At 37.1% G+C, this 16,532-nt stretch overlaps 1 protein-coding gene across 2 annotated transcripts in view; it reads right to left on the bottom strand.

The window, feature by feature from the left end:
• LOC127621028 (sodium-coupled neutral amino acid transporter 3-like) overlaps positions 1-14,025 on the bottom strand; it is a 31,316-nt gene extending 17,291 nt beyond the window's left edge. The window contains exons 1-4 of one of the 2 annotated variants that reach the window (XM_052094444.1): positions 13,865-14,025; positions 2,205-2,355; positions 1,955-2,024; positions 1,681-1,796 (exon numbers count right to left, since the gene is read on the bottom strand). In XM_052094444.1, coding sequence (XP_051950404.1) covers positions 1,681-1,796; positions 1,955-2,024; positions 2,205-2,263 — 245 coding nt within the window. In that variant the 5' untranslated portion in view covers positions 2,264-2,355; positions 13,865-14,025. Of the gene's footprint in view, positions 1-1,680; positions 1,797-1,954; positions 2,025-2,204; positions 2,356-9,886; positions 9,974-13,864 lie in introns of those variants that run through there. The other variant, XM_052094445.1, reaches the window with a different exon arrangement.
• Positions 14,026-16,532: the final 2,507 nt, after the last annotated feature.

Here is a 16,532-nt window from a genome sequence, read left to right as displayed (position 1 = left end):
TTTAAAGGCAGCAATGAAAAACATAACTGTTTTTGTGTTGTCTAGGGCTAGAACAAGGAACCTAGAAAGGATTAGTTATTTTTTAAACTAATGTATTATTCAAGGACCTTGCGTATCTTCACTAGTATCTCTAGTAAGTATAGCTGTCAGAATTAATGCGTTAACGCATGCGATTAATAAAAAATCTTATACCCCAGCATAAACAGTGGTTTGAAGGGCGGAACCTTTGTAATGTGTCCGCCTGGAGTCATTAAACTGACGCACTCATCAGAACACAAGATATTCCATGGGTCACACCGTCTTTTAGAGAACCTTGGTCGTAACACACTAGTGCTGCGCTGTCAGTGATAAAAAAGATCTTAGCTCTTAATAGAAATCAAGTATTTTTCAGCCTATGTAAGGCGCATTTTAATTCTCACAGAAGCACACAAAATCTTAACTATCACCAAAACGCAGAATGAGACGTTTTTGTCTGCAAGCACTTTAGCAAGTTCAAAGCGCCTGACGCGAATCTCTAACACGGCTTCATGATTGCTGTAACAAAGCAGATTGCCACAGTCTACTGGCAAATGAATATTGTGGAGGATGACAGTTTAACGGAATTAAATTCTCCCAAATTTTTAATGTTATTAGAATTAGTACTAGTGCATTTCTTTCTTTTTAGCCTGCTGCGGATGGCTTTGTTTGGAAAATGTTAAATAACTATTATTTCTTATTTCCTAAGATGGAAATAAATTAATTTTGACTGGAAAAGAAGTATATATATATATATATATATATATATATATATATATATATATATATATATATATAGTGTCAAATTTCAGCACTTTCAAAATCTGCGATTTATCGTGATTAACTACAAAAAATTATGTGATTAATCACGATTACATTTTTTAACAGCTGACAGCACTACTAGTAAGATAATAACATGCTTGACTGGTAACAGTTAGAATATACAAAATGTTCAGACATAATTAGAATTTTATATTTATTTTTTAAACTGAGGGTATTTGACAGCATGACATAGATGTATTTAAAATGGAATATCCATTTGGCATCATTCAGTGATCAGTGTCACCTGCTTATAATACCCTTTTCTATATTCTTTTCCTTTTGTTCCTATTTGCTTTTTTTCTTATTTTGGATCTTAGATCCATGTTATGCCAATTTTGATTTGATTATCTTGATCTTTTTTTATTATTATGATTATTATTCAGTGAAATCTGCAAATGTATTTAAACTAAACCCTTGAAGTACTCATTGTTACAAAAAAACGTTACAAAATTTGTATAGAGCAGAGTCTCAAGAGTTATAATCTGCTATATCAATGCCCTAGTACTCCAGACCCACAAACACCTACAAAAGCTTACCACAGTGGTGGAGGAATCTGTGAACTGTGTTCAACAATTCCAAGACTTACTTCTAAGACCCATTCAGATTCCAGCTACTGAATTCAGTGAATCGTGTAATCAGAATCAGTATCAGTTTTATTGCCAAGTATGCTTACACATACAAGGAATTTGTCTCGGTGACAGGAGCTTCAAGTGCACAACAATTCAAAAACAATACAAAAAACAGCAGCAAGACTTAGATAATAATAACATATAACACATATGTACATACATTCACACATACTTTTTTTTTTTTTTTTTTTTTTAAGCATTCTGGGTTACTCACAAAAAGAGGATGATACCAGTGTTGGACATGGCATAGGACAGTCCTAGAATCCCACTACCCATGATGGCATTGCTAAGGTTGAAGACAGACATCCCAAATGAGGTCTTTCCTTCAAACTACAATAAACAGAAGACAGAGAAGAAATGTGAGGCTAAGTAAGAGTAAAAATGCCACAGAAATTTAAACAATTTGATGAGAATTACAAGAGAGACCAGATTTTTTTTTAATGAATTTAAGTTGAAATACTGTAGATCTTGGATCTTTCTGCACTCACATCTGTAAACTGGGGAGGTTTTCCTCCATCACTCTTGTGTGGTAAAAACTCCTCTCGTTCAGGTGACTCTCTTGGTAACAGAAAACAAAAAAACAGCTTGTTTATATAATGTCACAGAACTTACATGCAGCAATTATCAGCCCAATAATGCTAAGCCTACTGATTCTGATTGAAAATGACAAACCATTGTTTTCACACAATTTAAAAAGTTCATAATGGGATTAAGAAAATACTAATAAAAAATTCATACCCTTCTTCAAGATGTTGAAAGTCTTGATGGTGACCGTTTGCTAGTTTCTGAAGTTCCATTGTGTCTTTATTTTTCTCTCTCTCTCTCTCTCGTATGAGCAGTTGGAAAATGTTGTCTTGTTTAAGTGTGTAGGGTTTTCTCTAATGTAGATCTGCAAGACAGAAAAATAAATACCAAAACAATAAAAGTAGTGTTTTTGTCTACAATACTACAGAAGTAAATAACTCCTTTTTAGGGATGAAATATTCTACGAAGTCTGTTGAATGCAGTCTTTGACCCTGTCCTCATTCTTTTTCTATTTAGATTATTTTTCCGTTATTTTCTGGAAGCAATCCGATGAGAACCCGTGAGAGCTGTCAAGATGTAGCTGATGGTCCAGAAAACATAAGGTCCAGGTGTCCATTTCCCACTACCTATAATATGATTGGCTCCGAGAGGGGCAAGGGGGGGAAAAGTTCAAGACTCCTGTGCGAGTCTATTCCTGTATGTTGGAACTTTGCATCACTCTATGAACACTTTTACTATTTCAAAGTGTGTAATTAACATTAAAAATGAACAGGAGAGAGCATGGTTCTATAAAACAATGTTTAAGCACTTATGTGTGCTCATCTCAAACACACTTCCAGGCAAATCATTATTCTGCTACAACATACTGCTCTCTATGTTCACAAATTCATTGCTGAATGAAGAGCTTTGGAACTGTGACCTGCTGATGTTTGACTTAAAAACCTCATGTGCTATTTGTAGTCATTATGCAACTCTTACACTGACGTATACATTATTATAGAGACTGAAACTTGGGTAAAAAGAGCAGTCGAAACTGCCATAGGAAAGAAGCTACCTTGTTGCATTCTGTATGAATGTAGATGGGGTGGGTATGTGGGGTGTGTAGAGGGTGGGATTTTGGCTATAGTACTTATAGTTTGCAGAGTATTGATTGAAATGAACGTCTGTTCTTCGTCATTATATCTGACATCAGTCTGGCCAACACTTACAACACTTGTGTTATTCATTAACTCAGTGGTGGTCTGATAACTGCTCTGTTGTACTGATCATTTGTCAAAATTGGTGAGACCAATTCCATATGCCAGGAATATTGCTGCATACTCATAAACATAACAGTATGTGACTCAAACAACTTTACTAAGAATGTTTTTCATGCATGTATGTGAATTATCTCACAGTGTATCAAACATGTATGACACTGTAAATGGGAAAAAATATCCCCTCTTTAAGCCGAGGTGGTTCTATGAGGAGAATGTAACCAAATATGACATTTGAGTGTTTATAAGGACCTGTGAAACATTGTGTAATAAAGTAACAAGGGGAATCACTGTTGGATATGAAATGTAGTCACATCCAGCCACAACTCTGAATACGTGGCTCAGGCTTCAAGGAGGTTTGGAAACTTTCCAGCGAGCTGTATTTCCCAAACTGCTTTCTGAGCAAAACCTTGTACACTGGTGTGACCCAAATGCTTGATAAGATTTGTTGTAATAACATACTGCCAGCATGTGGTGATTTACGTTGGTCTGTCCTCACATGCAGCAAAGTAATCTTGCAATAGCAATACCTTTATAAAATAAAAAAAGTTCCCAAGTTTAAATATAATATACAGTATACATGCTACCATGTTAAACTCTGGAGTAACTGAGACTTCAAGTAGCTCAGTGAATATTCTGAGTGCATCTTAAAATGGAGAGTATAATTAGCTAAGATAAATAGGATTTGACAGTATTAAAAGTGTGACAAAAATAAATACTAATAAATCATGAATCTAAAACTACTTTGCCCCAGGCAAATAGCACACACAATGACTCTATTTGGGCACCTTTGAACACTTAAAAATCAAACTATCCAAAATATTAAACCAAGTCCCATCTGCAAACAAATTATGCTAGCTTTTCCCAGAAATAACTTTACTATTCTTGGCCGTTTTTGCAAAACTTTTCACCAACTGGGGCCAATATGATTTTTAGTGAATATATGAAATCAGATCCCCTAAAGTTCTCACAGGTGTCCTGGTAGAGTAACCGCAGTTTATCAGTGTTACTTTTGTCTTAATTTTGAACAATGTATCTATTGTTCTATCATTTGAAACCTAACAAAATCTACACTTTTTTTCTCAAATGTTTAGCTCGAAAGGTGTGCTTGTGCTATATTTTTTACAATTATAATTTTTTGTTATGTGATGCAAAGACATTCATTTTTGAATGTGTGACTTAATTACCCAAATACTTTTTAAACAGAAGCTACACAATTCTGCTAAAGTTCTGTGGCACTTATTAGCTTCATCTGATTAATGGATTGACGGAAACACAGTTTCCAAGAGTAGTATCCAGCTGCCAACCTGTGATGTTGACCTTTTGTACTGTGGCCTGGTTCCACAGCGCATGGTAAAATTAATTAAAGTGTCTGAGTCATCAGGCTGAATGGTCATTGTCTAGCTATCTAAAAAAATAAAAATGCAATTCACACAAAACAGTAACTTTAATGCACCTCTTTCTGAGTTCAGAATGAACAATATTTTGAGATTTTTACATTTTGTTCAGATCATTTGGTCTAACTATGACGAATCATCTTGATATTCTTGACTAAAAAATGCATTTGTAAAAAAAAAAAAAAAAATGTATATGTTTGAAAATATTATAGAAATTAATGATTAAGTTGTGTACATGCTCATGTATTCAAGGTGCAAGGAAAGTACTTTAATACATTTTACTTGATGGTTACACCACATTAGATTTCAAAAGTTATTAAATCACTTTTTGTAGAAAATGTTATACATGTTTTTCAAAAATAAATGAAACCAAGTTGGGTACAAAGATTACATTTCTAAGAAATCGAATTGCATGTTTAAAACTTGATTTTTAAAAAATTTCTCATTTTTAACACCTCAGACCACTTTTTTGATCAATGACCCCCAAACCAACATCAGAAAATAACAAGGACAATAATGTCACAGAAAGTGAAACAAATGCCCAAGATATTTCAAAATATTTAAGTTTTTATTTCATTTGTTAACATTAGTTAACAACATGAGTTAACATTAACTAACAATGAACAATACTTTTACTGCATTTATTAATCTAAGTTAATGCTAATTTCAACATATACTAGTACATTTTTAAAATCAAAATTTGTATATGTTAACATTAGTTAATGCACTATAAACTAACATGAACAATGAACAATTACATTTTTATTAACTAACATTTACAAAGATTAATATATGCTTTATGCATTAACTAATGTTAATGAATGGAACCTTATTGTAAAGTGCTGCCAATATTTTAAATGTAGGAGCAAAAAAAAAAAAAAAAAAAAAACATGCCCATGTAGTGAATTCCTTTATTAGTTATTCAACTGCAGTATGAGATACAAATCGATGTCATGCTGTGTGTTGTTATATGGTTAGGTCCCTATGAATTTAAAAATAAATGTCATTGTAAATCAATTCCAGAAGAATAGATTTATATTGTCCTTTAATAAAAAAAAAAGTTAATTTATGACACTGATGGTTTCACAGAAATAGTACTGATAAATAATATAATAAATGTATCGTTATAATAACATCTTAAACAATAAATGCATTATTCAGTGAACAGCACTGATGACTTGATGTAGCTTCACCTTATGAGAATCTATATAGTTACTGTATAAAATAACACTAACCACAAGTTTAACCAAAGAGGATTACATGAGCTACTGAAGCAATATGTCATACCACAATGCTGGTGACATGGTGAGTCATTGGAGTCATGTGTATACTATTGTTGAACTAACTGGACAACATTCCAAGTGGGGAAATTTGTTAAAAACTCAACTCTACATTACTCTATCACTCCTCACACACCATTGACATGAAAGACATGGAATTGATTCTAACTTGCACATTTCTACAGAACACATAGTATTTGAAACAAAGAGTTACTAAATGAACACCGTAAACCTCCCCTGCTCTCATGGAAAAATCCACTGTAAATCGCACATGTGTCAGCTGCATTTGTCACACTCGTTTATTTGCCAGGAATATCACCCTGAAGGCAGTTTGCCTACAGTGAAGAGGAGTAAGAGATTTTAACCTCTCTGCTGCAAGACCACCTTGTACTACTCAACACCACTCCCTTTAACTGCCTGATCTATACTGAAATACTAGTATGACCAGATCGGCTGTTACCTGGGGCAGCTTACCTTAGCGCAGCACTAGATGACTGTTTTGTAATGCCACATTCTCTGGATTTGATTTCTAAATGTTACAAGTTATTTGGCCCAGACCACCATTCAGCTTTACTATGAGGTAGTCAGTGAGTTATTTGTTTAACCTTCTTAACACTCAGTTAAAACATTCAGGGCGGGTAGCAGGGACACTGAGAGGGGGGCTCAAAGACACAGAGAGAGAGAGAGAGAGAGAGAGAGAGAGAGAGTGAAGAAGTGGGGGAGGGCAGGAAAGAGACAGTGCTGAGGTGTGCTGTGACATTCATTACTTTTTAACTGTTTACTTGCTCCCAAGGATTAAAACTTGGAATCAACATTGGAGTTTTGTGGCTTTTGGTCTATGTGTATTAGATTTGAAGTCATCGACATGCTAGTGTACTTCTAACTTGAACCAGAAACATATGCATTTAAAAATTTCCAGTCTTTCTCTTCCATAACATTTACATTTATGCATTTGGCAGATGCTTTTATCCAAAGCAACTTACAGTGCAATTATTACAGGGACAATCACCCAGAGCAACCTGGAGTTAAGTGCCTTGTTCAAGGACACAATGGTGGTGGCCATGGGTTTAGAACCTGTGACCTTCTGATTAACAGCCCTGTGCTTTAGCCACTACACCACCACCACTCCATAAAAATTTCAAAATTTGAAATGGTCCAATAATACAGAAAAATGGACCAATAATATTGATGACTCATCTTGCACTACACAGATTTTTGTTCAATTAAATTCTCTCCAGAATGTCCCTCCATGTGTCCTTCCCCAAATAGAGCACCACAGTGCCCTCCCACTGTTTCAGCCATCTGGGTTCCGGAAATTTTTTCCCATTTCTTTCTTCCTACTTACTGTCTTTCATGAGGGCACGGACTACAATCCCATAAAGAATTTCAAATGATGTTATCGAATATAAAACTATGGAAATATATAAAACTATTGATTTAGGTTGTTGGTTATAAGTATAGAATCAATAATGTTTACATTTATTGCTAAATATTCCATTAAACACCAATATACTGTATGAGTAGTTCGAGAGTGCAGGGAGAATGACTCGTTTGCATCTTTTAGAGTGTGTCATGGGAGTGAGCCGCCTCCGGGCTTATTTTGCTGGCTTTGTTGGATGCAGTTCTCTGATTGGTGAAGCTGTCTGCTGCGCCATGGGTAATGTAGTTGTTCTGCTATTAAAGACGATATTTAAACAAAGTTGAAATAACACAGACGGTTGGCTTCAATAGAAGCATGTTCCATCTCTGAACAGCCTCGGAGCTAATGGTAGGTCTGTCTTAAAATGTTTATAACTTAGCATTGAAAATCAATTAGTCTATGGAAGAAATTAGTAGGATTATTTTTCTGGAGCCAGACTGTTGCACTGAATACCATCTGTAACCGACTAGCAAATCATGTTCATGGCTGGGTCATAAACTAAAGGCTACTGCCCATTTTTTAAAAGGGGAATGAGCCCTTCGATATGTTCTGCCTCAATTTACTGTTTCAGCAGGAAAGAAAACTGACTCTTCAAGCTATTTCATAAGATCTTTATACCATTCTCATGACTATCAATAAAGCACTACAAAGAGTAGACAATAAATGACTAAATACCTTTAATTACATTTGTAATACTAAAATTAACATTGCAACAATACTGCAAACATTATCCCAAATACTTCGTTGAAAAGCATTGGCTGGTTGGCAGACATGCATCATTGCTGTTTTGTGGCAGCTGGGTGGTAGCAAAAATCTCCCACCATCTATCTATACTTTCCTCACCCACCAAGACTTTCAGAGCCAAACAACTCTCTGCCTCCATTCTACTCACATTCCTCTATTCCATTTGTCCACTTCCTGTCTTTCCTCTCTCATTCTCTATAGACGTTACCTCTCTCAATATATGTCAACATCTCACACTATTGCTATCCATTTTTAAGGCCTTGGCTAGAGCTGTATTACAGTGCTCTACAGTGTACTTGCCCATACTTGACTTTACAGAATATTACCTATGGGGACAATATGATCCCTTCAGCTCAGGGGCCTTATACATCTGTGTGCCAATATTCAGGCTCGAGCAAACTCATAGTAAGAGTTTCTAATATAAAAGCACCAAAAAAGACTCCATTGTCCATAAATTACTGAATTTACTTTGAAGTGCCCCATTTTGAAACAGCAGAAGCCAAAGTAACAAGCCAGGTCTGGTCATTGTTGTAGATCACACAATGCATTGACTATCTTTCACTGAACTCTCTGCAGGCTCATTTCCCCAGTTGTTGCAGTGTACATTCAATATGACCAGGACATCCGTTTGAACCAGCCAAGGAACCCACTTTGAGTCTAGTCAATTGTGTAGGTCACAACTTTTGTGTCTTGAGTACCCTGCCAGAAAACTAGACACATTCCTTTTTGTTTTCCACCTGATAATGATTTCCTCTAATTTTCCTCTGATAACAGTGGCATGTCGACACATATGGTGGGATTATTCATAGTTGTATGTGTTTTTGATACTAGCTGTCATAAAGCACAGAACTTTGTGTGCTTCAGAAATGACAGGATGTGCTTCACCTTAAGTAAATATGCTTGCAAAAGCTTAACTGGTAAGTATTATTGCATTTTATGCTCCAAACCACACAAACTCCACAAAATGAAACAGTATATGAAGATGTTAGTCTTTGTTTACAAATTCACCTTCTAAATAAACAGCAGTTAAAAATGATGGCCCTTTAGCTGCAGCTTTAAACAACATTAGGTATAAATGTTGTTTAAAGTTTAAATATCTCTGAACAATGTCTCACTCTCGCTCTCATTTAACTTTACTAATGAATTTTTAGAAATCCTTATGTAACAAATGTTCACAGAAAAAGAGAAACCGGGTGACGGCGAATCCAACTCAAACGGTATCTTTTTATTTCCTTTAAACTCAATAAATCCCTGCTTTTCAGCGGTCACACTCAGAAACTACGCTTTTCAGAGGACATAAAGCAATACAGTCTTTCTCCAAATGAAGTCTCATAACTCTCCCCCTCTGACTGGCGTCTGGCTCACTTTTAAACCATGTCTCCACTCTCACTACAATGACAAACAGCTTTTAGAGACAATCATTGTCAGGTGATGATCCTTACCATTCTCATCTCCTGATCTCGCTCTCTATTCACAAACCGGCGCTTGACCACACCCCCACCACATACCCCCATCGGTGAGCCATATGGCCTGCCACCCCCCACCCCACCCCCCATTTCTGGAGAGAAAGTCTGCAACAGCCATCTGTGCCCCCGGTCTGTGGACCACCTCGAACATAAAAGACTGAAGAGCCAGATACCAATGGGTGATCGCTGCATTAGTATCCTTCATGTGATGGAGCCACTGGAGCGGGCGTGTTCCGAATAGAGGGTGAAACCCGTCCCAGGGTGTAGTATTGATGGGTAAGAACAGCCCATTTGATGGCCAGACACTCCTTCTCAATAGTGCTGTACATTACCTCTCTCATCGAAAGCTTCCGGCTCCTCCCCCTCCACCTGGGACAACACGGCTCCCCACCCCCTCCCTGTCAGACGCGTCTGTCTGTACAACAAAAAGGAGAGAAAAATCAGGAGCATGTAACAACAGCCCACCACAAAGTGCAGCTTCCACTTGCATAAAAGCCTTTTGGCATGGCTCTGACCAATGGACCGGATCTGGGGCTCCCTTTTTAGTGAGATCGGTCGGCGGTCATTTGCACCCAACCGATCAAGCAGTTCATCAATACGAGGCATTGGATATGCGTCAAATTTAGACACCACATTGACCTTTCTATAATCCATACAGAAACACACCGAGCCGTTGCTCTATGGAACCAGAACCACTGGGCTGGCCCAGTCACTGTGGGATTCTTCCATTACCCCCATATCTAGAATGGCCTCTAATCATTCTCAAAATACTTTTTTTTTGTGCTTGGGTAATCGGTAGGGACGACTGCGTACCACTACCCCTGGGGTTGTTTCGATATGGTATTTCATGAGGTTCGTATGACCGGGTAGGGGTGAGAACACGTCTGAGAATTCTCTTTGCAACCGAGCCATGTTCATGATTTGCGACACTGAGAGGTGGTCTCCTCAAGTCTCGCGATTGGCTTTTAAGTTCACCTCTGCCCTGAGCTCCTCCCTATCAGGTACCACTATCGTCAAGCCATGTGGATCACCTCCCTCCACGGTTGAGGTGGTAAATCTTACGTGCTCCGCTCCATCCGTGCGTTTTTCCTCATAATAGACTTCCCAGACTCGCCGTGTGACCTCAAAGGGCAATTTAGAGCAATTTATACAAGGACTTTATCTCCCGGTGTAAATTACTATAGCTGAGCTCCCCTGTTATACAGCCAGGTCTGACATTCTTGAGCCTGTAGCAAATTCTCCTGTGATAGCTGACCCAGTGTGTTGCTCTCAGGTCAAGAGTTTATTGAATTTCATTTTTTCTGTTTCAAGGTTTTTGCCCTACTTCCAATTTTCCCTCACAACACCTAAGAGCCCAGGAGGCTTACAATAATTCAAATGGGGAGAACCCCGTGGAGGCTAACGGGACCTCTCGCACTGCGAATAACAGGGAGTCAAGCCACTTATCCCAATTCCGAGCATCTTCATGCACAAACTTACGAAACCGTTCAACCAAGCCGTCCATTTGCGGGTGGTACACACTTGTCTGAATAGATTTAATGCCCAATAATTCGTACAGTTTGCATAGTGTACGTGACATAAAAGTAGTGACTTGATCAATTATTTAGTTTTTTGGGGGGACTCTCGGGGAGGAGATGTGGAGAGTAGGGCTGGGACGATGACGTCGACGCAAAAAATACGTAGGCCCAAAATATGCGAATCGATTCGTCAGACCCAAAACAAAGATGGCGGCGCCGGAGAGTAGTAGCAACACGAGTGGCTCCTCAGACTATCAGAAGTGCAAGGCGGCACGCACTCGTTCCTCTAAAGTATGGGAATTCTTTAATTTAAAAGGAAACAATTCAGTGATATGTCGTCTTTGCAAAATGGAGATGGCCTTCCATTCTAGCACCACGGCAATGCACCAGCACCTGAAGAGGCGCCACCCGGCGCGCACGCACACACACACACACACACACACACACACTATTCTTAAGGTGAAAGGAAAGTGTCAGAGTGTAAGTTGTTATTTGCATGTGAATGAAGATGCTTTTTTTCAGTAAGCTAGGCCTATGTTCAACATAAATGTTGAATTCTGAATGTTTATTTTTATTATTTATTTTTTGTTGGAAAATAACTTTCTGTATTAGCTTAAAGCCCCCAAGTTTACAATAGTTACTGTATTCTTTCAGTAGCTCTAAGAAAGGGTGGCTGGGTGACCTTTTTTATTTTTTTTATTGACTGCTAGACATCAAGATGTGGTTATTTTAATCTGAAATTACAAGATGCACTTTTTTTCAGTAAGCTAGGCCTGTTTGATGTGTTTTCAAGGCCTCAAGGTTTTATTGAATGTTACCTCTGACTAAGAATGCATTACTTTGCACTTGTATAGTCTTTTATTTTGGAATTTTAAGAGCAATAAACATATATTGCAATGTTAAGGAATTCACGTTTTTTTCATGCAGATATGTAAATCAACATGTATAAATTGCTATTAGTCAATTAATGGGGGAGATAATCGAATCGAAATCGAATCGGACTGGAAAAATGAATCGTTAGATTAATCGATGCATCGAAAAAATAATCGCTAGATTAATCGTTTAAAAAATAATCGTTTATCCCAGCCCTAGTGGAGAGTGTAGTTTAGTTTAATTATATATGTTTATTATATATATATATTGGGTCTGGAGGAGCGCAATGAATCGCTGCTCCTATTCGGTTCGCAGCTTGAGGAGGGTCTGATGCTGTGTCTGGTGGATGCTGGCGAAGGTCTTGACGACATCCTACAGAGGTGAGGGATCCATGGCAGCATTCTTCCTCCCTGAATTCCTGGTTTTGGCACCAGTGTAACAAATGTTCACAGAAAAGGAGGAAGCGGGAAACAGCGAATCCAACTCAGACGGTATCTTTTTATTTCCTTTAAACTCAATATTTACACTTTTCAGCAGTCACACTCAGAAAAAACACTTTTCAGTGGACATCAAATAATACAGTCTTTCTCCAACTCAGATCTCTTAACTCTCCCCCTCTGACTGGCGTCTGGCTCACATTTAAAGCCCATCTCCACTCTCACTGGAATGATAAACAGCTGTTAGAGACAATTATTGCCAGGTGATAATCCTTACCGTTCTCATCTCCTGATCTCACTCTCCATTCACAAACCGGCACTTAACCATTCCACCAATGCCACATCTTACTTTCAAAGGTTTGCACATTTTCACCAAGCCAGTGAAAATCTAACTGAGGTTACAGAGTTCTACAAGATTTGACGGCCCTTTTCCCAAACGCTTTATTAATAACCACAGAATGTGACAATTCATCACACACCCTTGCTGCACTTTTAAATTCTTTATCCCATAAAGCTGGATCCTAACACTTTTAACATATGCTGACCTAATTTTCTCTATGCATTGAGGTGTACCATTACATGTTGCGTAACAAAAATCTGGGAGAGAACTTTTCAGTTCTGCATAGTCCTAGTTTTAAAAAGTCAAAGAAATAAATAAATATCAGAAAACCATCGAGTCATCGTCACTTAATTTTCTGAGAAAATCCTATTTTGTGGGACACATTTAGGAGGTGATAAAAGGTTAGCATACTGCATGATATATAGTATGTTGACAGTTCTTTCTTAACTTACATGTTAATTAAGATCATTAGCTTACATAGCTGTGGGAGTTTACCTTTTCATGCCAGAACATTTTTTCCAGAAACATTCCATGCATGGAAATGAATTCCAACCAAAAACGTCACAAAGAAAGCATAACTTTTTGTGTGGTTGTACAGTACACTACTCACAGTCAAAAGAGAACATCTCAAGATACAGTAAAAGACACAAGAGAACATATTTTGCTCTCTGTTTGACCAATACTTTATCCCTTGTCTGAGCAATGCCAAATTAACCAGTGGCCTTTTATATCTGGGCAGAGTTTATTCGAGTCCTGCAATCAGATATATGATACCCGCATAACGTCATGTCAAGGGAGTATAAAAAAAAAATCACTTTGCACCTCATACATGCTCTTAACTTTAGTTAAATTTAGGCAATAACTGCACCACACTTCATGGTTTATTAGAAAAGAAAAGAAAAAAATCTCATTAAAACAAACTAATCTTTTAAAATGTTAAAATATCCCCTGAAGTGCAATTAACTGAAATAATAGAGCAAGCAATATGCATGTGAAAGAGCAAGTGAAACTTTTATAGAACGTATACTCAAGGGGGAAAAAATGTCCTAAGCTTTTAAGCCTTTCCTGTCAAGAGCAGTAGTCTGATTGTATAGTCCATTTGCTCAAGCAACATACAGATCTCAGAATAAAAGCCACTCTCACCCTTTTAAAAGTCAAATGGTGTTTTCTCAAAGGCTGCACTGGTGAAGCATTTTCTGAAAGGTTTTCTTAGCCGAGGTGTTGCTTTTTCATCACAGTTTTAAGGTTTAAATAGAGCCCAAGAGAGAAAGAGAGAAAGGACAGTGTGGATCCACTGAAGGAGAAAGGCAAGACCAAGGGTGGGAAGCACATGGAAGGAAAAAAAACCCTGAAAGGGAGGGAGCTTCTCTAATGATGTCTCAAATTACTTGTGATGTCACATACAACTGAAGTAAGTGTTAAACAGGGAACAGTTCTGTGCCATTCAATGGCTTTTTTTGTCTATCTATTTATATGTACAACGCCAATTCTGGAAAAAGTTGGGACAGTACAAAAAATGCTAATAAAAACAAAAAGGAGTGATTTGTAAATTATATTCACCCTTTGCTATATTGAAAGCACCACAACTAAACATTATATTATATTATATAAACATTTTCCTTGTGAATGACATTTTCCTTGTTCAATTACGTTTTTTTATTTTATTTAATTTTATTTAATTTTATTTAATTTTATTTTATTTTATGTACATTAATTTCAAATCAGATGACTGCAAAACAATCCAAAAAAGTTGAGACAGGGGCATGAATTTGATGAGTTAAAATAACAAGGCAATGTGAAACAGGAGATGCTAATCAGGTGAGTCAATCTTGTCATAGCATATAGGGAGCCTCCAACAGCCTTGTCCTTCAAGAGCAAAAATCAATCAAGACTTGTCAATTTGCCAACAGATTATTCAGCAAGTAATCCAGCACTTTCTTAATATAAACAAAGTGCAAGACCAAAACCACTTCTGAATGCACATGATCTCTGATCCCTCAGACATCACTGTCTTAAAAAACATCATTCATCTGTAATGGATTTCATAAACATGGCCTTGGGATTACTTTAGTAAACCTTTGTTAGTCAACACCATTCACTGCTGGATCCACGGATGCAAGTTAAGACTTTACTATGCAAAGCAGAAGCCATACATGGTCCAGAAGCGCTGCCAACTTCTCTGGTCTGTCTCATCTTAGAAGGAAAGTAGAACAGTGGAACTGTGTATTTTGGTTCGATGAGTCCACATTTCAAATCGTTTTTGAAAAAAAAAAAAAACAGCCGTCTTGTTATCCGGGCCAAAGAGGAAAAGGACCATCCAAGCTGTTATTAGCATCAGGTCCAAAGCCAGTGTCTATATGGGCCAGGGGTGTGTCAGTGCCCATGGCATGGGTAAAATGCAGATATGTGTGTGGGCACCATTAATGCAGACAGATATGTACAAACTTTGGAGCAGCATATACTGCCATCCAGCACCGTTTTTTTCCAAGGACGTCCCAGCATTTTCAGCAGGACAACTTCAAACCACATACTGGCCGAATAAGCAGAGAGTGCGGATGCTAGATTGGCCTGCTGGTCTAACCATCTCCAATTGAGAATGTGTGGTGCATTTGAAGCGCGCAATAGGACAACAAAGACCCCATACAATTGTGCAGCTGAAGACCTGCATAATGGATTAATGGGGGACAATTCCATTTTTTAAACTTAAAAAACTTGTGTCTTCAATGCCTAAATGCTTAATAAGTGTAATTAAAAGAAATGGTGATGTTTCACAGTGGTAAACACTAGACTGTTCTAACTCTTTTGGAGCATGTTGCAATAATCTGATTTGAAATTACTGTACATTGAAAAAAAATTCAATAAAAAAGATTCACAAGGTAAAACATCATATAATGTGTAGTTGTAGTGCTTTCAATAGAGCAAAGGGTGAATATAATTTACAAATCACTCCTTTTTGTTTTCATTAGCATTTTTCATACTGTCCCAACTTTTTCGGAATTGGGGTTGTAGTTCAAAACATTTATGGAATGTGATCTACATGCAATTTCATATTTTAAAATGGAACAGGCAAAACACTAAGGACATCATCTTATAACAACTAAATAAAGACTGAATGTGATTCATCCTATATTTTCTTCTTTTGCACCCTTATATGAGATAAAAACTGCTCCAACTCTTTCAAAATGGTCAATGTTTTATTTTTGTGAGTATCTCCTTAGAACTTTCTCTATTGTGTTATTGTTGTTTTTCGTTTGTGGGGGGTCTAGTAATCAACATAACAAAGGTCTTGCTTTAAGGTGTATAGACATTAGACAGTCAAGTAGCAGCTTATACACTGCTCTGATTAATTGTTTATTAAAAGGGGAAAATAACGTTACATGACCTTGGCCATATTCAAACCTAGGTCCATATGAGCACTCTCCTTAAACGTAATGAACAAAGCTTTAAATGTAAAATACAAAGTATATCAAAGTCCCTATCTGGGTGTTTAATACTCCAACAAAATGATGTATCCGTTGTTTATAGATGTTTAAAAGGTAAAAAAAAAACACGTTTCAATTTAGATAAAGGTCTACGCAACGCGTGTTGTTGACGCAGCTAACTTATGCTTGTTTATCTAAATGCTTTATAAAAATAAGCTGACAAAATAAGTTATAAGACTTATATTTAATAAACATTCAATTAATTTCAGATATACAGCTATTGTTTTTCTAAGAACATTGTGAACACAGTAAAGCCATTTTTAAAACGGGAGAGTGTTCCGATTTCCTCTCACAAGTGACACAAAACATATAAACCAATTCGATTCGCT

The sequence above is a fragment of the Xyrauchen texanus genome, chromosome 27 (assembly GCF_025860055.1).
Source record: "Xyrauchen texanus isolate HMW12.3.18 chromosome 27, RBS_HiC_50CHRs, whole genome shotgun sequence".
Lineage (NCBI taxonomy): Eukaryota > Metazoa > Chordata > Actinopteri > Cypriniformes > Catostomidae > Xyrauchen > Xyrauchen texanus.
This window is presented reverse-complemented; position numbering and strand designations above follow the sequence as displayed.